The sequence below is a fragment of the Nyctibius grandis genome, chromosome 11, assembly GCF_013368605.1.
Source record: "Nyctibius grandis isolate bNycGra1 chromosome 11, bNycGra1.pri, whole genome shotgun sequence".
In the NCBI taxonomy this organism is placed as follows: Eukaryota; Metazoa; Chordata; class Aves; order Nyctibiiformes; family Nyctibiidae; genus Nyctibius; species Nyctibius grandis.
In genome coordinates this window covers 27,071,948-27,091,055 of record NC_090668.1, presented here as the reverse complement: position 1 = coordinate 27,091,055, position 19,108 = coordinate 27,071,948, and the positions used below count along the sequence as shown (strand labels likewise).

Below are 19,108 nucleotides of genomic sequence, written 5' to 3'. Positions count from 1 at the left end.
CCCCCGGGGCAGATGCTGTGGGCTCAGGGCAGGAGGGGGTGCCAGCAGCCGGGGGGGCCACCCCGGGACTGTCCCCATGGGCTATCCAGGCCCCCAAAGGGACGCAGCTGGAGGGTCCCAGCAGCACAAGGGCGTTTCTCGCAGCCCCGGGCCCAAACCCTCGGGGGGGGGCTTTGGGCACAGGGAAGGGATGGCCCCGAGGGGTGGGTGGGGGCTGCCCTTCCAGGGGTCCCTGGGGCTGGGGAAGCCCCCGGTGATGAGTCCCTCTGTCAGCCCAGCTCTGGGGACATCTCCAACGTGCGGGATGGGCTGGGAGGGGGCACCGAGCCCCCCGCCCAGAGGCAGCGCCTGGCTGTGTGTGGGGGGGTGCCAGCCCCTGGGGTGCCCCGGGGTCCCACAGTAACGAGTCAGGGTGCAGCGGTGGGCAGCAGTTTAATGAGGAACCCCCCACAGTGTCCATCCCGTGTGGCTCTGTGGCATGGCCCCCCCTCTCCGACCGGGGGTGCAGGATCAGCCCCACCACCCCCAGTGCCATGCTGGGACGCAGCTGGGCAGGACGGGGGCTGCGTGGGGGGCTGGGGTGACAAGCCTGTCTGGGGCCGGTGGGCTGTCGAGCTGCGTGGAAAGAGCTGTGTTAGGTGAGCGCCCGTGGGGTGGTACCGTGCCCCCCAGCCCGCACCCCGTGCCCCCCACCCTGGCTCAGCACGCATCATGCTGTGCCCCCCAGCCCTGCCCGCACCCCGCGAGGACCCTCCACCCCTGTCCCCATCCCGCCCGTCCTCGGCTCCCCCCCAGCCCCGCTGCCCACGAGGGCGGTGGGTGCGGGAGCAGGGGGGGCTGGGGAGGGGGCCGGGCGTACCTGGGAGCTGCGGGCGGGGGTCCCTGGGGGCCCCGTGTCAGTCGCTCTGGCCCTGGGAGGCTGCGGGGGGGCTGCAGGCTCCACGCAGCATGAAGAAGCCGTCCCAGTGCCCGTGGCACATCTCCGGGGGGGCTCCGGCGGGGTCACTGCGCCGAGGCTGCGTGGTGGCAACGGCCAGGAGCCGGAGACGGAGCCAGGGGTCCCGTGCGGCTCCAGGGGGGTCCCGGTCACAGGGATGTAGGGGGGTGACCCCCAGGTCCCCGTCCCCATGTCGGGAGCCCCGAGCACCTCCGGGGGGGTCCCCGCAGCAGGGCCATAGGGGGGTGACCCCCAGGCCCCCGTCCCCATGTCGGGAGCCCCACGCAGCTCCGGGGGGGTCCCCGCCACGGGAGGTGACCCCCAGCCCACGGTGCCGGGGGGCGAAGCATCCCGCGGGGCCGGTGGGTGCGGGCGGGGGGCCGGGGGCTGGCAGCACCCCAGGCCCTGCGGGCAGAGGGGGCAGTGCCGGGGGGCCGCCCCCCGCCGCCGGGCCAGCGCCCCCTCGCCCGGCCCCAGCAGGGCCGAGAGGTGGGCGATGTAGCGGGTGGCGAGGCGCAGGGTCTGCACCTTGGTGAGGCTCTGCCCCGCGGGGGCCAGCGCGGGGGGCAGGTAGTGCCGCAGCCGCAGCAGGGCCTGCGCCAGCCGCCGCATCCGCAGCTTCTCCCGCTCGCTGGCGCTTTGCCGAGGGCCCCCCGGTGCCCCGCACCGCCCCGGGCCCCCACCACCCCGCTGCTCCCCAGGCCCCGGCTGCCGGCCCCGTGGGGGACACCGAGACGCTCCGGGGGGCTCCGTGGAAGGGGCTGGGGAGGTGGCGGTGGCGGTGGCCCCGTCCCCGTCCCGGAGCAGGGCATGGTGGGGGTCCCGGGGCAGGAGCGGGGCTGGGGGTCCGGCCATGGCTGGGGTCCGCTCTGCCGCCCGCGTCTGGGGGTGCCCGGGCAGCCGCGGCTTTATGCGGGGCCGGGATGCGAGGTGACACCTTCGTGACCGCCTGGAGGTGTCAAACCCCACAGAGCCGGGCCGGGGCCGGCCGGGAGCCTGGGAATGCCGGGCCCATTTGCAGAGGTGTCGGTTCTGACTCCTCCGGCCCTTAATTGGCGCTGCCCGGCGCTGGGAAGTGTGCAGGGACCAATTCACACGGTCGTGAGAGATGCTAACGCGCCGGCCAGCCCTGCCAGCCCCGCACCGCCCCGCACCGCAGCTCTGCCGGGCCCGAGGGGCTGCGGGGGCAGCGGGACTTGACCTTCCAGCGCCGGGACCCTGGGCAGCCAGCCCCGACACCCGGCTGTGTGCCCACACCTCCCCTGCGCCCTGCACAGCTCCCAGCCCCAGGGTCGGGGGTCCTGGGGGTGCTCCCAGGGGTAGCGGGCAGCGGGCAGCGCCGGGGTGGGTGCCAAGCCCTTTGGGGTGCTGCGGGGCAGGGGACCCTGCCTGTGACTGGGGCTGGGGGACGCGGCAGAGGTGGGGGGAGGCAGCTGCTGGCCCAGCTCCGGGGTGGGCAGCGCTCCCGGCTGCACAGGGCCGTTTGCCCGGTGCTCTCCCCTGGCCTGGGCACAGCCTCCGGGCACCGTCCCTGCCAGCCGTCCCCATCCCAGCTGGAGGTACAGGAGTACCCCAGGAGGTGCTGGAGCAGGGATGGTGGGTCTGAGGTGGTCAGCAAGGTGTCCTGGGGACCGTCCCCAGCAGTGCCTGGCAGGACCCCCTCAGTGGGCGAGCTGGCTGCTTCTGGGGGCATGGGGCCGAGCTGGGCACCAACCACCCTGAAGGGCTTGCGCTATCAGGAGCCCCTGCAGCAACCCCAGTGCCCCCACCACATCCACCCCACGGCCCCGTGCCCACCCGCCATCAGCGTGGACAGGAGGGCTGTGGGGGTACCCCACTCCCCCAAGGGGTGAGGGGCGGCGGGCTCTCCACCGGGGGGCTCTGACCCCACGACCGGCGCTGTCACAGCCCCGCCGCGCTCCAGCACTTGTCTAAACACGGAGGGAGGTGGGAAGCGGCTGCCCAGCGGGGCCGCAGAACTCATTACCAGGGAGCTCATCAGCTAATGAGACCCAGGAGGGGGCCTGGGAATGGGGGGGAGCGGGGCCAGGGCAGCACCAGGGGGGCGTGGGGAAGGGGCTGTGCCCCAGGCTGTGTTGTCGGGTGCAGAGCACCCCGCAGAGCACCCCGCTGTGCTCCCGGGGCCAGGCTGCTGCCAGACCCCCCCTGCAGCCCCCAGCCCCGCAGATGGGCTCTGGGACGGCGGCAGACATCCGTGCACCGAGATGTGCTGCGGGTCCGGGTTGGCACTGGCACCCTCGGGCCGTGGATGGGGCAGCGGTGCCATGGGGTGCTTGGTGGCAGGAAGGGACCATGGCAGGGGGCACCGGGTCCCTGCAGCCTCTGAACCACTGGGTGCCCGGGGCCCTACGACACCTGCACAACGTGGCTTTGAAATGCTGGGGATACCCCTGCCCGGATACCCCTGCCCGGGATACCCCTGCCCAGGATACCCCTGCCCAGGCTCCCCGCAAGGCCGGGGCACCCGGGACTGCCGCGGGGCTGAGCAGCGTGCCCGGCTCTGGTGAGCGCGGCGAGGACGGCAGCAGCGCTCAGCTGGGGGTGGGCAATAAGCAGGATTTATCTCATGGCCTCCGTGTCACGGCACTGCCAAGGAAAACTGAACAAGCTTCATGTGACCCCTGGGAAACACGAGCCCGTGAGCAATGAGGCGCTGGCTCACCCGCCGTGCCACCCACCCTGCCCCGGGGAGGGGCCGGCCCTGCACCCCACTGCTGGCACCTGACCCTGGGCCTGGCGCTGTGCCACAGTGCTGGCCCTGTGCCTTGTGCCTGGTGCTGTGCCCCACTGCCGGCCCTGTGCTCAGCCTGTGCCCTACTGCTGGTCCAGTGCCCAGCTCTGTGCCCCATTGCTGGCTCCTGTGCCCTGTGCCCAGCTCTGTGTCCCACTGCTGGCTCCGTGCCCTGTGCTGGGCTCTGTGCCCTGTGTCTGGCTCTGTGCCCCACTGCTGGCCCTGTGCCCTGCCTGTGCCCCACTGCTGGCCCTGTGCCCTGTGCCTGGCCCTGTGCCCTGTGCCCAGCTCTGTGCCCCACTGCTGGCTCCGTGCCCCACCACCAGCTCTTCACCCCGTGCCCAGCTCTGTGCCTGATACCTGATATTGGGGGAGCCTGTGCCCACCCGGTATCGGGGGTCTTGTGCCCACTGCCATACCCCCGGGGCCATGCCCACCTGGTATTGGGGGTCCTGTGCCCACCGCCGTACCCCCGGGGCTGTGCACGGCGCCGTGGGGGGGTCGTACCCCGAGGCACCGCGGGGCTGCGCCGGTGCGGGTGCGGGGTCGGTGCCGGTGTGGGGTCGGTGCCGGTGCCGGTGCAGGGTCTGTGCCCCGGCCCCGGCCCCGCTCCCTGATGGATTTTCCTTCCTGCGGCCGCGCCGCGTTTCCCGGGAAACCTTCGCACCCGCCGGCCCCGACACCTGCGGAGCCTGGGAACGCGGCGGGGGGGCCCCTCCCAGCCCCCCCCGGGGGTCCCCGCGCCCCGGCCGCCCCCCACGGCACCCGCCGGCCCCGCGCTGCGGCCGCGGCTCCGCCCGGGGCTCGTTCGGGGTGAAACTCCATCAGCGGGGCTGCGGGGGACCTGCCGCGGGCGGGATGGCCGTGAGACCCCCCCCCGGTACCGGGCGCTGGGGGCGGCGTCCCGCAGAGCCACGCTGGGCACCGGGGATGCCCGGCTGGGGCCGCGGTGGTGCGGGACAGGGTCACGGTCCGTGGTGGGGGACGTGGACCCCCAGAGCTGGCACTGCTGCGGCTGGCACCCCTGCAGCCCCCAGCTCAGCCCCACCGCAGCCCCCCGTGGGGCCCAAGCCCCCTCCTCAGGCCGGTGCCGCGGTGAGGGGTGCGGGGGGGGGTGGGCAGCACGGAGCCGCCTCCCACCGCCGGGGTAAAATTCGTCACCCGCCGGTTCAAAGCGGCCCCCCCTCGCCCCCCCCCCAGCCCTTTGAAGTGCTGCCGGTGCGAAGGTGCCACTTCACACCTCGGGGCCCGCATAAAGCCGGGGCTGCCGAGGGACGCCGGCACTCGGCCCCGCAGCCATGGCCCGCCCGGCAGCCCCCGGCCTCCCGCTCCCCGCCGCCGCCCCGCTGCAGGGCTGGGGCTGCCGCGGGCCCCCGGACCCCGACGGCTACAGCAGCAGCTCGCCCGCACCCTCGCCAGACTCCTGCGGCCTCTCGTCCCCCGCCGCTGCCCGGGGACCCTGCCGCCTGCGGGGCGCTGCGGGGGGCAGGAAGGGTGCGCGGGGGCGGTGCGGGGCACCGGGGGGCCCTCGGCAAAGCGCCAGCGAGCGGGAGAAGCTGCGGATGCGGCGGCTGGCGCAGGCCCTGCTGCGGCTGCGGCACTACCTGCCCCCCGCGCTGGCCCCCGCGGGGCAGAGCCTCACCAAGGTGCAGACCCTGCGCCTCGCCACCCGCTACATCGCCCACCTCTCGGCCCTGCTGGGGCCGGGCGAGGGGGCACTGGCCCGGCGGCGGGGGGCGGCCCCCCGGCACTGCCCCCTCTGCCCGCAGGGCCTGGGGTGCTGCCAGCCCCCGGCCCCCCACCCGCACCCACCGGCCCCGCGGGATGCTTCGCCCCCCGGCACCGTGGGCTGGGGGTCACGTCCCGTGGCGGGGACCCCCCCGGAGCTGCGTGGGGCTCCCGACATGGGGACGGGGGCCTGGGGGTCACCCCCCTACGGCCCCGCTGCGGGGACCCCCCCAGAGGTGCTCGGGGTTCCCGACATGGGGACGGGGGCCTGGGGGTCACCCCCCTACGGCCCCGCTGCGGGGACCCCCCCAGAGGTGCTCGGGGCTCCCGACATGGGGACGGGGGCCTGGGGGTCACCCCCCTACATCCCTGCGACGGGGACCCCCCCGGAGCCGCACGCCGCTGTCCCCTCCAACGCGCCGTCCTGGCTGTCCCCTCCTCACGGTGCAGGGGCAGGGGCCCCCCCCGACGTCCCTGGCAGCCCCCTCCTGGATGCGGGGCTGATGCTGCCGGAGTTCATGGATGCAGGGACGGTCACCCAGGTACGTGCGCTGGCAGGGGGCAGGGTGAGCCCGGGTGTCCCCCAGCATGGGGCTGGCACAGGACAGGGCTGTGCTTGGAGCCCCCCAGCCCTTGGCTTGGGGCAGTGTGGGGGCTGGTTTGGGGTAACAGCAGCCTTGTGTGGGGTTGGGAACAGAGAGGTGCCCCCTCCTCCCTGCGGCGGGTGCATGTGGATCCCATAACCTGCCCCAGTCCTCCCCGGTGCCACCCTCCCTCGTGTTTGTTGGGGTCTCATCAGCCGGGACAGACCTGAGGCAACGGGGTCTGTCAGCCCCCGGCCCTGACCCGGACCCCTGCCCTGGCTGGTCCCCCTCTCACCCACCCTCTGCTCCCCGCAGGAGCTCTCCGTGGACCTGCTCTCGCTCCTGGAGGCTCTGCTCCCCCCGCAGCCCCAGGACTGACCCCAGCGCCGGAGCACCCGGTGCCACCAGCCCCACGACGCGCCGTCCGGACGCCTGCAGCTCGGGGGGCACGTGTGCCCCCTCGGACAGCGGGGGGGTGGGGGGACGAGCTGCTTCTGGGGTGAGCCTGGGGCGGCGCTGGACGTGCTGGGCAGCTGTGTCTGTACATAAATAAACCCTTGTCACCCCCGAGTGTCACCGCGTGGCTGTCCCTGGGGCAGGAGCAGGTTTGGGACTGGGAGCTCAGCGTTGCTTGCCCCCATGCCCGTGAGAGCCCCCACAGTGCAGGGTTAAATGTGGGGCTGGGGTCCAGCAACACGGGAGGGGCTGGGGATGCGCGGGGCCGGGGCTGCCCCGTGGGGCTGGAGACCCCGCAGGCGGAGGGGAGCGCGGGGGGCTGCAGATGGGGCCCCTCTGCCCCCCAGCCCCCTCGGCAGCTCCCTGCGGGGTCTGGAGGGTCCATCCCAGGGACCCTGGTGGGGGCTGGCAGCCGGGTGCTAATGCCCCGGGGTGGGGGGCTCGGGGGCAGGGGGTCTGCAGGGCTAATGAGCCCCACTTACCTGTGAAATGACTTGCTAATTACGTTAATGCCCTCTGCCAGGGGGGGCGAAGCCTTTGAGGTGCAAAGCAGCCCCCTGCCTTCCCCCAGCCTGCAGCTCCCCCCTCCCCTCCCAGGGCTCAAGGGACCTGGGGACATGCTCTGGCCATGGGGACAAGCTCTGGCCATGGGGACATGCTGCGGCTGCGGGGACAGCCACGGTCTGGGGGAGCAGCTGGCAGAGGCTGGGCTGGGAGAAGGGACCTGTGGGTCTCTGGACCCCCCCCAAATGACGCACCCCGAAGCGAGGAGCCTTTGTGTGCCCCGATGCCCAGCCCTGGCAGCAGTCCCTGGGGCAGGTCCTTCCCCCTGGGGCACACTGGGGCTGGGGGGTCCCCCCGACCCCACGGCTGCGGGGCAGCTCCCCCTGCCCAGCTCCTCACCCAGCTCCCTGGCCCCTCTGCCAAGGGGCACCCATTGCCCTGCCCCGGGTGGGGGCCGCCCCGTGGGTGTCCTGGGGCCGCACAAGGGGCCAGGCCAGCCCTGCGCCCCGAGGGTGGGACTGGGGTGAGTGTGGGCAGGGGGATGGAGCTGCCTGCGGGGGGTAGAGGGGCTCAGAGCTCGGGACAGAGCTGCGTGTGCGCGTGTACACGTGTGTGCATCCGTGTGTGCACCGACAGGAGCGGGCATTCGTGTGTGTGAGCCCTGTGCACACTTACGTGTGTGTGTGTGGGTGGCGCGGGGTGCAGGACCGAGCCGTTCCAGCTACGTCAAGGAGCAACCCGAGCCACCAAGGGCACCCCACCGGCGCCTGCGGAGCGTGGCCCCGCGCAGGAGCAGAGGGGGCTGCGGGCGCCAGCGTGACAGAGGTACCTGCCCCGCTCCCCCCTGTCCCGGGCACGGCGCGGGTGCGGGAGCTCTCGGAGCAGGGACCTGGCATGGCCTGGCTGAGCGGCGCGGGGCAGGACACCCCGGCTGGAGGTGAGGTGGGTGGGGGCAGCGGGGGTCTGGCGTTGGGCTGGGAGGGTCCCTGTCCCCGTGCAGGACCAGGAGGGATGCGGACGGGCAGCAGGAATGGCCGGGGGTGGTGGTGGGGGGCGGCGGAGACTGTGTCCCTGTGCCCTGCTTGGTGCCAAGGACCTGGGCAGCTCTGTGGGGTGTGGGGGGGCTCTGGGGGCAGCGGGGATGCAGGGAGCAGCTGAAGGCAGGGATGCAGCGAGCTGGGGTTGGGGTCGTGGTGCAGGTACCGTGGCCCTGGGCAGGGAGCAGGGCTCCAGGGGATGGCACCTCCTACGCTGAGCGTGACCCGTCCCCTCCGGAGCCCCCACCCCGGCACCCCTCTGGGCAGGGGGCCGCTGCCTGTCTGCCTGTCGCAGCAGGAAGGGGCCACGCAGACCCTGCGGTGGGCAACGCCAGCGCGGAGCCCCCCGGCAGCCTGTCCCCCCCCGAGCGGGGCTGCTCCTGGAGCCCCCAGGCTGAGGAGCCGCTGCGGCTGCCCACCTTCTCCCCCGCCGCCCAGGCCCGCGTGGCCGTCACCTTCGCCCTCTTCGCCCTCTCGGCCGGCTGCAACGCGGCGGTGCTGCGGGCGGCGGGGGGCCGGGGGGGCGGCCGGCGCTCCCACACCCGCCTGCTGCTGCTGCACCTGGCCGCCGCCGACCTCCTGGTGACGGTGGCCGTGATGCCGCTGGACGCCGTCTGGAACATCACGCTGCAGTGGCGGGCGGGCGACCTGGCCTGCCGCCTCCTCATGTACCTGCGGCTGCTGGCCATGCACGCCTCCGCCTTCGTCACCGTCGTCATCAGCCTGGACAGGCAGGCCGCCATCCTGCGCCCGCTGGCCATCGCCCGCGCCCGCGCCAGGAACCGCACCATGCTCTGCGCCGCCTGGCTCCTCAGCGCTGGGCTCGCCGTGCCGCAGGTACCCCTCCCCGGGGCTCTTCTCTGGCCCTGTGCCCCCGGGGCAGATGCCCACCCGGCCCCTGTGCCCGCTGCCGGGGTGCCCGGCTGCGCTGGCTGGTGATGCTCCCGGGGTTGGTGGTGCCCCCGGGGCTGGTGCTGCTCCTGGGACCGGTGCTGCCGTGAGCCCTGCGGGGTGAGGATGGAGGGGGCTCGGAGGGGAGGCAGCCGAGCTGGGCAGTCAAGGAGGGGCTGTGGCATCGTGCCCCCTCCGCCCCGCTCTGCTCCCCTCCCCGCACGTCCCAGCCCCCCAGGAGTGGCAGAGGGGCACGGCTGCTGGTCTCACTCCTGCAGGCAGGGTCTGACCCCGTGGGACTCTGGTGCCCTGCCCTTGGGAGGCACCGAGCCCCCATCACCCCATGGCCCCCTCTACTCTGCCTCCAGCTGTTCCTCTTCCGCACGGTCACCCTCCGCCCCCCGCACAACTTCACCCAGTGCACCACGCGCGGCAGCTTCCCCCGGCGCTGGCACGAGACCCTCTACAACATGCTGGGCTTTGCCTGCCTCTTCCTGCTCCCGCTGCTCATCATGGTCTGCTGCTACGCCCGCATCCTCCTGCGCATGGGCTCCGGCCTCTGTGAGTGCCTGGGCAGCCGCTGCCCTGTCCCCCGGCCCGGGGGGCTGTGCAGGGACCCCCCCAGCTCTCCCCCAGGGCATGGGGTCCCTGTCCCAGCCAGCATCACCCCGCTCACGGGCCGTGTCCCCCCCAGTCTCCTCCCGGGACGTGTCTCTGCGGTGCTCCAGGAACAACATCCCGCGGGCACGGCTGCGCATGCTGAAGATGAGCCTGGTCATCGTCTCCTCCTTCATCCTCTGCTGGACCCCCTACTACCTCCTCGGGCTCTGGTACTGGTTCTGCCCACGGGCCATGCAGAAGAGGGTCTCGCCAGCCCTCACCCACATCCTCTTCATCTTCGGCCTCTTCAACGCGTGCCTGGACCCCATCACCTACGGGCTCTTCACCATCCCCTTCCCGAGGGGCTGGCGCTGCCCCTGCGGGCACGGCCCCAAGCCCCAGCCGCCCTCCCCGGCCACCGGCTCCTTCCGCTGCTCCTCCTCCTCCCTGCCGCCCAAGCGGGGGATCCCGGGGGTGCGGGGGGGGCCGGGGCTGCCCACCGGGGCTGGCTCCTGCCGGAGCAGCTCCCTGTGAGCCGGGCATGGCCCCGCGCCCACGGGGCCACTCCGGGGTGCTCAGCGGGCACCGAGGCTGCGGGCAGGAGGGGACCAGCGGCAGGACAGCGAGGGCAGGATGGGGTCACTCCTGCTGTTTTCCCGTGCCCCAAAGCACTCTGTGGCCTGTGGGGCTGGCACGGGTGCCCCCCGGTCCCCTCTCCCCTCTGCGCCTGCCAAGCCCCACACAGCAATAAAGTGTCCCGTGGCCACCTCCTGTGCTGCCGGTGTCCCCGGGCACGGGCAGGGGTCCCCAGAGCCAGCGCTGCTGGGCATGGGCTGGGTGGGAGCCCTGACCCACTGGCCACAGGGGTGGCTACTCCGGTCCGTGCTGTGGGTGCCCCCAGGGCCCTGGGGAGGGTCAGCTCCGAGGGCACCCCGCAGGCTGCCCAGGGCTGGGGGGCTGTTTGTCCCCGTGGGGCTCCCGGTGTCCCCGCTGGCAGAGCGGGGCTGGCAGCCGTCCCGAGGCCCTGCACTGCCGGGAGCAGCCTTGCACCCGCTGGCGGCTCCGCTCCGAACGGGAGCTCTTGGCTCCCGACGAAGGTCATTGCGGGGGCCCGGCTGCTCCCGCTGCGTGGCAACTGCCCCAAGGCCAGCGCTGCCGCGGGAGCTGGCGCAGCTGGAGAGGGGGCTGCAGCCCTGGTGCCTGCGCCCCTCACTCCCCCCTGTGCCCTGCAGCAGCTGCTCTGAGCCCTCCCCCCGGCCCCGGGAGCGGTGCCAGGGGTGAGGGATGGCTCCTGGGAACGGCCCTGGCACCCCACGGCCCCGCGGGAGGGTTACGAGCAGAGCTGGGGGCTGCTGGAGCAAGAGGCTGACCCCAGCCAGCGCCTGCCCGGGGGTCCCCACTGTGCTGGGGGGGGTCCCCGGGCTCCCTCGCCCCTTTGGTCCCCGCTGCCAGGCGAAACACCTCCTCTGGGACAGGGGTCTGCCGAGGGGAGATGGGCATCACCCCGCGGGCGCTGAGCCTGGCTGCAGAGCGCTGGGGGGGCGAGTGCCCCTGCGGCAGGAGCAGCAGGGCCGTGGCAAGCAGGGCACCCAGCCTGGCAGCGGCCGTGGTCGTCCCTGGCTGCCCATCCCCACAGCGGTGCCCAGTAACGGCAGCACGAGCCACGGTCACAGGGTTTATTACCAAGTGGCACAGCAGAAGGGCAGCGGTGCCGCTCCGGCTCCAGAGGAGGGCTGGTGGCCAGCGCAGTGGTGTCCCCAGGGCTCCTGGACGCTGCTGCCAGCCTCGGCCCTGCGGGCACGCAGGGGGCTGTGCTCGCCCCTCTGCCCGCAGGCACCAGCCCCGCGGGGCAGCTCTCCCCTGGGCTAAGGGCACTTGGAGGTGGGTGCTGGGGGGGTCAGCGTTGCCCCGTCCCCTCGCTGGCCTGGACAGAGCTCCCGGCCCCGCTGGGTGCGTGTGGGCAGCGCGGGGCCTTGCCGGGTGCCGGCTGCACCTTGCAGTCACGTCAGGCTCTGAAGGTGCCGCAGGCGTTGGGGTGTTGATGCCAACCCCCAGCGCACCCACCCCCTTCCCTGGTGAGGTGGCGAGGGGGCACGGACGGGCTGGGCGAGGGGAGGGGGCCACGGGGCAGGCGGGAGGTGACGCTGGCGGATGCCCCTGTGACCACCACCCCCTGCTCCCCCCCGGCCTCCTCCCCACGGCAGCACCGAGGTGACGCGTGGCCCAGGAGCGCTGCCAGCCCGCTCCCCCCGCGGTTTGGGCACAGGGCGGCGGCTCTAGGTGCCGGCCCCGCCGCTGCCGGGTCTCTTCTCGGTGAAGAAGCTCTTGAGCAGCACCACCTGCCCGATGCTGACCGCAAAGAGGATGAGGGTTTCCCCCACCGACCAGTACGAGACGCGGCCGTTGAGGTCCTCGGCTCTGCTCCGGTCCTGCGCCTCCCGCAGCCGGTAGTGGGTCTGGGAGTCGATCACCGTGTTCAGCGCCTCGTGGATGGTGACGCAGGCGGACTCCATCTGCGGGGACAAGCACGTGCCATCGCTCCTGATGCCGCGTGGCTCAGGCCTGGGGCTGGCGGCCACGGGAGCCGCGGACCGTGCCGGGGCACCCGCGAGCAGGACAGCGGGGAGCCTGCTGCGAGCACTGGGCACAACTGGGAGCCCTGCCGAGGCACTGGGGGCCAAGGGCAGGGCCTGGGTCCCAGCCTGGGGTGCAGCCACCCCCGCCAAGGGATGGGAGAGCTTTGCTGCACCTCCCTTGTGCGGGATGGACAACGGGTGCGGTGGCCAGGGGAGGTTCAGACCCGGAGCAGCCCTCCCTGTCCCTCTGCCCGCGGCGCTGGGAGCAGGATGTGGCCTGCACACACAGCAGGGCCGTTGGCTGGCGGTTGGCACTTCTGCATTTGGCGGAGGGGAAGGTGGAGGAGCCCCCAACTGCCGTCCCATGGGGCTGTTTGGCTGCAAGCGGGAGCTGCAGCAGGACCTTCCTCCCGTGGCAGCGCCCGGTGACCCACCTGCGTCAGGGCGGTGACGCGGTTGCTCATGTCGGGCAGGATGGGCGGCTCGTCGCCCACCTGGAAGTCGAAGTAGACGGTTTTGTGGGAGAAGGTGGAGAACTCGTTGCTGAAGCAGAAGGTGTAGACGCCCTGGACTTCGGTGCGGTGCGGGAAGCTGTCGTACTGCTTCTTGGTCTCCTTGTAGATCGTCCTGCCGTTGGGGTCCTCCACGTGGCAGTCCACATCGTAGTGTCCCCCGGTGATCACCTGTACAGACGCAGGTGGCACCTGCCAAACCACATGGCGAGAGCCTCTGGCCCTGGAGGGAGCGGCTCTGCCTGGCCCCATGGCACACAGCCGTGCCCTCAGCCAGCCAGCACCATGCCCACGGCTGCCTGCCACGGGGCAGCGCCCAGGCCGGGGGAGCCCCGCGGGGAGCTGTGCCCCACGGTGCCTGCAGCTCAGGCGGGGTGCCCGGACAGGGGGACAGCCCTGACGGCTGGGTCAGGGGCTGCTGGGGGCACATCCCAGTACTGGCTCTGGGGCGGGTGCTGCCAGGCGTGGGGCCCGGGCTGGGAACATCCCCTGGTGCAGCATGGGGGGAACTGGGGGGGTGCAGGGGAGAGGTGCAGCTGTGGCCCTGCCTGGGGCTGTGAGGGGCACGAGCAGGGGGACACGGGGCCAGGGGAATGGGTGGGGGAACATGGGCAGGGCACAGGGCTGGGCGTATGGGCTGCGGGCAGGGGCACGGGGCTGGGGGTACGGGGCTGAGGGAATACAGGCAGGGCATGGCTGGGGAAACACGGGCAGGGGGTACGGGGCTGGGGGAACACGGGCAGGGGGTACGGGGCTGGGGGAACACCGGCAGGGCATGGATGAGGGAACATGGGCAGGGGCACAGGGCTGGGGGTACGGGCTGTGGGCAGGGGCATGGGGTTGGGGGCACAGGGCAGGGGGTACGGGGCTGGAGGAATACAGGCAGGGCATGGGTGGGGGAACATGGGCAGGGGCACGGGGCTGGGGGTACGGGCTGCGGGCAGGGGGTGTGAGCAGGGGGTGTGGGCAGGGGTGCGGGCAGCAGTACCTGGTAGTCCAGCGTGAAGCGCAGGCCGCGCTCCAGCTCCTGGTGGAAGCACTGCTTGTCGCTCTCGGGCAGCTCGAAGGTCAGCTCGGTGCCGCCGGCCCGCAGCGCGCACAGCGCCAGCACCACCAGCACCCGCATCCCGCACCCCGCACCGGCCCCGCACCCCGCACCGGCCCCGCACCGCTCCGCACCCCCGGCCCCGCCCCCCTGACGTGGCGCCCGGTCGCGGCCCAGCCCTGGCGGCGCTTCCGCTGGGGGCGGCCCCGGTGCGGGCCGGGCTGCGGGGACCCCCCGCCTGCGGGGCTGGGCACCCCCCTCCGGTACCCCCCCCCCGGGGCCGCGCGGGGGGTCTGAGGCCCACGCGGAGGTTTTAATTATCGCAGCGATGATATCGAGAGCCCGGCCTGGCCGTGACGTCACCGGCGATAGAGGCCCGTGACATCGCTCGGGGCGATAGAGGCGTTAAACCGCCGGGTCACGGAACAGTTTGGGTTGGGGGGGACCTCAAAGCCCATCCAGTTCCAACCCTCTGCCACGGGCAGGGACACCTTCCACCAGACCAGGCTGCTCCCAGCCCCATCCAACCTGGCCTTGAACACTGCCAGGGAGGGGGCAGCCACAGCTTCTCCGGGCAACCTGGGCCAGGCTCTCACCACCCTCACAGCAAAGAATTTCTTCCTCAGATCTCATCTAAATCTCCCCTCTTTCAGTGTAAAACCGTTCCCCCTCGTCCTGTCACTCCATGCCCTTGTCAAAAGCCCCTCTCCAGCTTTCCTGTAGCCCCTTCAGGCACTGGAAGGTGCTAGAAGGTCTCCCCGGAGCCTTCTCTTCTCCAGGCTGAACAGCCCCAGCTCTCTCAGCCTGTCTCCATAGCAGAGGGGCTCCAGCCCTCGGAGCATCTCCGTGGCCTCCTCTGGACTCACTCATCACACATCTCCCAGTTCTCCACCTTTCCCATGCAGCAGATTATTTCATTCCTTTGTGAAGAGTTTGCAGGAGGCGGCTGAAATTTCTGCAGGTTTCATTTCTGGGATATAAGTTCAGTTCATTTCAGGAATGCATGTCTCCCAGAGGCGTGTCAGATGATGTGTATCCATTAACTTCTGGTGTTTTGTGCAGATTCAACTATTTGGATGGACATTTGTGGGAAGAAATCACTGACATTTTGGTGTTGGCCACACCTAAAATGGGTTTGATAGTAGTAACTAACATTATAATGAAGGTGGAGAAGACGTTACATCACTTTTTAGCAGGGCCTGTAGTGAGAGGACAAGGGGTAATGGTTTTAAGCTGAAAGGAGGTAGGTTTAGACTAGATACAAGGAAGAAATTTTTTATAATGAGGGTGGTGAAACACTGGCACAGGTTGCCCAGAGAGCTGGGAGATGCCTCATCGCTGGAAACATTCAAGGTCAGGCTGGACGGGGCTCTGAGCAACCTGATCTAGCTGAAGGTGTCCCTGCTCACTGCAGGGGGGTTGGACTAGATGGGCTTTAAGGTCCCTTCCAACTCAAACTGGTCTATGATTCTATGATCCCCACGGAGAAGCACCACTCGCCTTCCCCAGGTCCAAAGCACAGACCGCAGGAGGCTCCTCAGTGGTGACCCGCGCTCTGCAGGCACCCGATGGCCAGCTAAAGGCATCAAACCACTTAAAAAAGGACAAATGCAAAATACTGGAATATTTTGAGATGAATGGGAAAGGTGAACTATGGGATTTAAAATTCCACGCTCTAAAATGTAAGACAATTGTTGTTACAGGGAAAATACACCTGAAATTCAGTCGATAAGACACTTGACCTACAGAGAGTATAAACTTTAAGGCTGTAAAAATATAAGCCCACCTTTGCTCTAAATAGCTTATTGAAATCTAAATATATAAAGAGAACAATCCTGTGTGGTTAAAACCAAACGGTGACGCTGCTTTGTGTGGGAACTGGGCACAGCTTTGCCACAGCCCGGAGAGGGACGGCTCCCCACCGCTGGCCGGTGCCTGGCTGGGGCTGGGGCTGCGTGGGTCGGGGTGGGAGGGGGCTGGGGGTCCACGATCTCACCGCCCTGATGCTGTAAAGCTGGCACGTGCTGCTGGTGCGGGCCCAGTCCCGCAGCGGGGTGCCACACATCTCCATGCAGGGCTGGGTGCCCAGGTCCCTGAGCATCATGAAGGAACCGCAGCCACATCCCCACCTCCAGCCGTGCAGACGCGTTTGCTGGCCGGGACTCACACTGCACGAGGACGGTGCTGTGCAGAGAGCTGCCACGCAGTCCTGTCCCCCCCTCCTCCTGCCACCCGCCCTCGCCCAGCTCTGCCTCGGCCCCAAAGGGCTGTCGTTGCAGCGGGGGCAGCCCAAGAGAGGTGTCATCAGGGGTGTCCCTGCTCTTCCAGCCTCACGCGGCATTAAGCTCCTTTCCTTCCTGGTAGGCACTTCACAAACACGTCACCCCACGGCTCTCGTGTGTCAGAACGAGCGGGATGGAAGAAAACTGGATTGTAAATAATGAGGAATAAGTGAACCGCAGGCAGGAGCCTTCGTGCTAAGCCTGATGGTCTCAGGTGGCCTGGGGTCCATCTCTCAGGCGGTTGCTCCTGGGGAAGGGTCCAGAAGTGACTGACAGGTACAAGAGGGACGGCAGCAGTCTGGGCTGGATGGCCGGGCTCTCCGAACAGCAGGAACCTCCCGATTCACCCCTGGGCACAGCTCTGACCCCCGCGGCTGCCAGCACTTCCCTGGAGCCGGGTGGCCGCTCTGTGCGGGAACCGTCACGTTTCCGCAGGGACAGCGCTGGGTTGGTCACCTCCCTGGAAAGCAAACGGCGACACGGCTACTGGGCCACTATTTCCTCGAAATCGGAGAGCTGCCGCATCTGCTCCGCCTGCATGGAGTGTCTCCGGAGAAGCTTCCTTTTGCCTCTGGGATCACCCCGTCTGGGCGAGCTGGGAGCGACGGGCACCAGCGACTTGAGGCCAGCGGCAAGCGGAGAGGGCGTCTTGCTGTTGGAGCCGATGTCGGGGATCGGGGGGCTGGGGTTCACGTTCAGGGGGGGCAGATACCCCGGCCTCGTGTGGGAGATGTGGTCCAGCAGCAGGGTGCCGGACCCCCGCCTCTCCAGCAGGCCGGGCGGTCGGCGCCGGACGGTGCTGGGCGATGAGTCCAGGGACTCCCGCGAGCCGTCCAGCAAGGCCAGGTGGGACCCGCTGAGCTTCCTCCTCTCCGGGGGCACCATCCCCGCCTCGGCCGGGCCGGGCACCTGGGGGTCGCAGTCGTGGTGCTCGGCGCCCAGCCTCCGCCAGTGCAGCGCGTCCATCACCGCGGCCGAGCCGGTGCTCTCCAGCTCCTCGGGGACCGTGCTCCTCCGGGGCAGGCGCTGGAGGGTGGCCTGGCTCTTCTCGTAGGCTGCTTTCCTCGCCAGCGGCACCCTTGGAGCCTGCTCATCCACCGGGGGGAAGAGAGAGGGGTCCTTGCTCTTGCCGCTGCCGCTGCGGGCGAGGGGAGCCCGTTTGGAGAGCGAGAGGTCGGCGATGCCCATGGCGGCCTCGTCGCCCGCGCGGACCCACGTGTCGTCGCGGTGCGCGGAGGCTGCCAGCACCGAGGGCGCGACCAGCCCCCAGGGCTCCGAGCGCAGCCGCTTCAGCTGGGGCAGGCGGGCTCTCCTGGCCGCGCCAGCTCTGTGCCCCGGGGAGGGGGGCTCGGCGGCGGCCCAGGCAGGGGGGCTGTCCCCGGCCTGCGACGGGTGCGGGCTGAGGATGGCGCTTTCCTTCTCCGTGGGCGACGGTGCCGAGACAGAGGTTTTCAGGTGGGTGCTGGCGGGTGCTGTGCGCTCCTTGGGGGGGGCCCTCTCCTTGAACTCCAGCGAGGGGGGCACGTTCAGGTACTGCTTGGTGGTCTTGGTGCCAGAGGCCGACTTGTCCATGGTGATGATGATCACCTCCTTCCCTTTGGCCTTGCAGGCGTCCAGGAGGTGCTGCAGCACGTCCCTGTCGTCGGCGTTGATGGCGTGGACCAGGGCCGAGGCTCCCGAGTGGTCCTCCAGGCTGGGGTCCGCCCCGTTGTCCAGCAGCAGGGACACCACGTCCCCGCCGGCGCCGCGGATGCAGGCGTGCATGAGGGCTGTTTTCCCTGACTTGTCCTGGATGTTGGGGTCGGCTCTGTTGTCCAGCAGGTACTTCACCATCTTGGCCTTGTTAATGCTCTGCTGGTCGACGTGCTTGGTGATGCAGGCCACCATCAGGGCGGTCTCCCCTTTCTCATTGCTCTCGTTGATGTAAGCCCCCCCCTCGAGCAGCAGCCGGGTCAGCCGGAGCCGGCCGAGCCACACGGCCTTCAGCAGGGAGTTCCCCCCCACCTCCAGCTCCGTCACCTCCTCCATGGCGCTGGCTGCCGCTCACGGGTGGGCAGGGACGGCGTCGGCCGGCGGCTGGGGAAGGAACCATGAGGGAGACGTGAGCCTCACCCCTCCGCCCTGCCTCCCCGGGGCTGGCACCCCTTGGCACCGCTCCGCATCCCACTGCCCCTCTGACCACGTCCACCCCCTCCCCGTGGCACGAGGAGACCCCGAAGCCATCCCCCCTGCACCCAGGGTCTCCTGCTGCCCGTGGGGGTGCCTGGGGGGCGAGGCAGGAGGGCGGCAGCGGGGGGAAAGGCTTGCTGTGCTCAGGGGGCTCCTGGGGAGACAGAGCTGAGCTTTGCCAGCCGGGAGACGCCTCAGCCCAGCCGTACTGTGCGTTTACTTTATGGCATTGCCCTCCCAATACTCTCATCTTTAGGACGTACTGTATTTTCCTCCATTGCCCACAGAGCCTCTGGCCTTCCTCTGCTCTAGACGTGCCGGAGGACTTGGCTGCCAGGGCCCCGGGTGCACCAATTACCCTTAATTGCCCTGATCAGCCTCACCTGAGACCCCCACCCACCCCCCCAGCCTCCCTCTGGCCCTGGGGCTCTGGTTAAATACCAGCCCAGCCCCTCAGCCCTGGTTTGAGCTCTGAAGGTGCCTGAGGCTCCATCCACCCCGTCAGACTAGACTTTGTTGGACTTCCCTTGTTGTCCTGGGCCCTCGCTTGCCACCTTGCCTTGGCCTGGTGGTGGCTGTGGTGGGACCTGCCCCTGCCCTGCTGGTGGGTCTCGCCCCCAGCCTGTGCCGTGGTCACCCCCAGCTCACGGCTCGCCTCCCCTCGCCGAGCAGCTCTGCCCTCGCTGCTCCCCGGCGACACGTCTCCGTTCATCTTGCCTTGCTCGTTCCCAGCTCTGCCTCCCCCGGAGCCGCGCTGACATCTGCCTGGATGCAGCCGATTTCCCCGAGCGCCGCAGAAATCCCGACGGTCCTGATGCCGGGGTGGCTTCCACCGCGTCTCCTGGGTCCCTCAGGCTGGAGACCGTGTGAGCAACTCCCGTGGCGTCTCGGGCTGGAGCCACGCTCTGCTTCCTCACTGCTGGGGGAAATGTCGAGCTGCTGTGGTCATGCTGTCTAACCCCACGCTGCTCGTGTAGGAGCGTGCTGGAGGAGCAGCTCCCCTCGCCATGCTCTGCAGCAGGACCGGCTCCGGAG

The 19,108-nt window shown here is 70.4% G+C and overlaps 5 protein-coding genes across 5 annotated transcripts; 2 read left to right on the top strand and 3 right to left on the bottom strand.

The window, feature by feature from the left end:
* Positions 1–709: 709 nt before the first annotated feature.
* LOC137668389 (mesoderm posterior protein 1-like) lies at positions 710–1,792 on the bottom strand. Its single transcript, XM_068409833.1, has one exon. The coding sequence runs from the start codon at positions 1,790–1,792 to the stop codon at positions 710–712; it is 1,083 nt and encodes a 360-aa protein (XP_068265934.1).
* A 3,195-nt stretch (positions 1,793–4,987) lies between these two features.
* LOC137668982 (mesoderm posterior protein 1-like) lies at positions 4,988–6,379 on the top strand. The gene is made up of 3 exons (XM_068410810.1): positions 4,988–5,731; positions 5,810–5,959; positions 6,317–6,379. The coding sequence occupies exons 1-3, from the start codon at positions 4,988–4,990 to the stop codon at positions 6,377–6,379; spliced, it is 957 nt and encodes a 318-aa protein (XP_068266911.1).
* Positions 6,380–8,127: 1,748 nt separating this feature from the next.
* On the top strand, positions 8,128–10,023 carry LOC137668388 (gonadotropin-releasing hormone II receptor-like). Its single transcript, XM_068409832.1, has 4 exons — positions 8,128–8,160; positions 8,266–8,835; positions 9,258–9,450; positions 9,584–10,023. The coding sequence occupies exons 1-4, from the start codon at positions 8,128–8,130 to the stop codon at positions 10,021–10,023; spliced, it is 1,236 nt and encodes a 411-aa protein (XP_068265933.1).
* A 1,128-nt stretch (positions 10,024–11,151) lies between these two features.
* Positions 11,152–13,738, bottom strand: TMED3 (transmembrane p24 trafficking protein 3). Its single transcript, XM_068410515.1, has 3 exons — positions 13,566–13,738; positions 12,500–12,748; positions 11,152–12,002 (listed from the first exon to the last, which is right to left on the bottom strand). The coding sequence occupies exons 1-3, from the start codon at positions 13,701–13,703 to the stop codon at positions 11,766–11,768; spliced, it is 624 nt and encodes a 207-aa protein (XP_068266616.1). The 5' UTR covers positions 13,704–13,738; the 3' UTR covers positions 11,152–11,765.
* A 2,649-nt stretch (positions 13,739–16,387) lies between these two features.
* Positions 16,388–17,932, bottom strand: ANKRD34C (ankyrin repeat domain 34C). The gene has a single exon (XM_068410785.1). It carries the CDS (start codon positions 17,930–17,932, stop codon positions 16,388–16,390), a length of 1,545 nt encoding a protein of 514 aa, XP_068266886.1.
* Between the last annotated feature and the right edge of the window lie 1,176 nt (positions 17,933–19,108).

Coding starts and splice junctions, on each gene's coding strand:
- TMED3 (XM_068410515.1), bottom strand. CDS start 13,703: ATGCGGGTGCTGGTGGTGCTGGCGCTGTGCGCGCTGCGGGCCGGCGGC. Junction 12,749..13,565: donor GCTTCACGCTGGACTACCAG/GTACTGCTGCCC, acceptor GCGTCTGTACAG/GTGATCACCGGGGGACACTA. Junction 12,003..12,499: donor GCGTCACCGCCCTGACGCAG/GTGGGTCACCGG, acceptor TTGTCCCCGCAG/ATGGAGTCCGCCTGCGTCAC.
- LOC137668389 (XM_068409833.1), bottom strand. CDS start 1,792: ATGGCCGGACCCCCAGCCCCGCTCCTGCCCCGGGACCCCCACCATGCC.
- LOC137668388 (XM_068409832.1), top strand. CDS start 8,128: ATGCAGCGAGCTGGGGTTGGGGTCGTGGTGCAG. Junction 8,161..8,265: donor GGGTTGGGGTCGTGGTGCAG/GTACCGTGGCCC, acceptor CCCTCTGGGCAG/GGGGCCGCTGCCTGTCTGCC. Junction 8,836..9,257: donor CTGGGCTCGCCGTGCCGCAG/GTACCCCTCCCC, acceptor CTCTGCCTCCAG/CTGTTCCTCTTCCGCACGGT.
- ANKRD34C (XM_068410785.1), bottom strand. CDS start 17,932: ATGGAGGAGGTGACGGAGCTGGAGGTGGGGGGGAACTCCCTGCTGAAG.
- LOC137668982 (XM_068410810.1), top strand. CDS start 4,988: ATGGCCCGCCCGGCAGCCCCCGGCCTCCCGCTCCCCGCCGCCGCCCCG. Junction 5,732..5,809: donor CTGCGGGGACCCCCCCAGAG/GTGCTCGGGGCT, acceptor ACCCCCCCGGAG/CCGCACGCCGCTGTCCCCTC. Junction 5,960..6,316: donor ATGCAGGGACGGTCACCCAG/GTACGTGCGCTG, acceptor TGCTCCCCGCAG/GAGCTCTCCGTGGACCTGCT.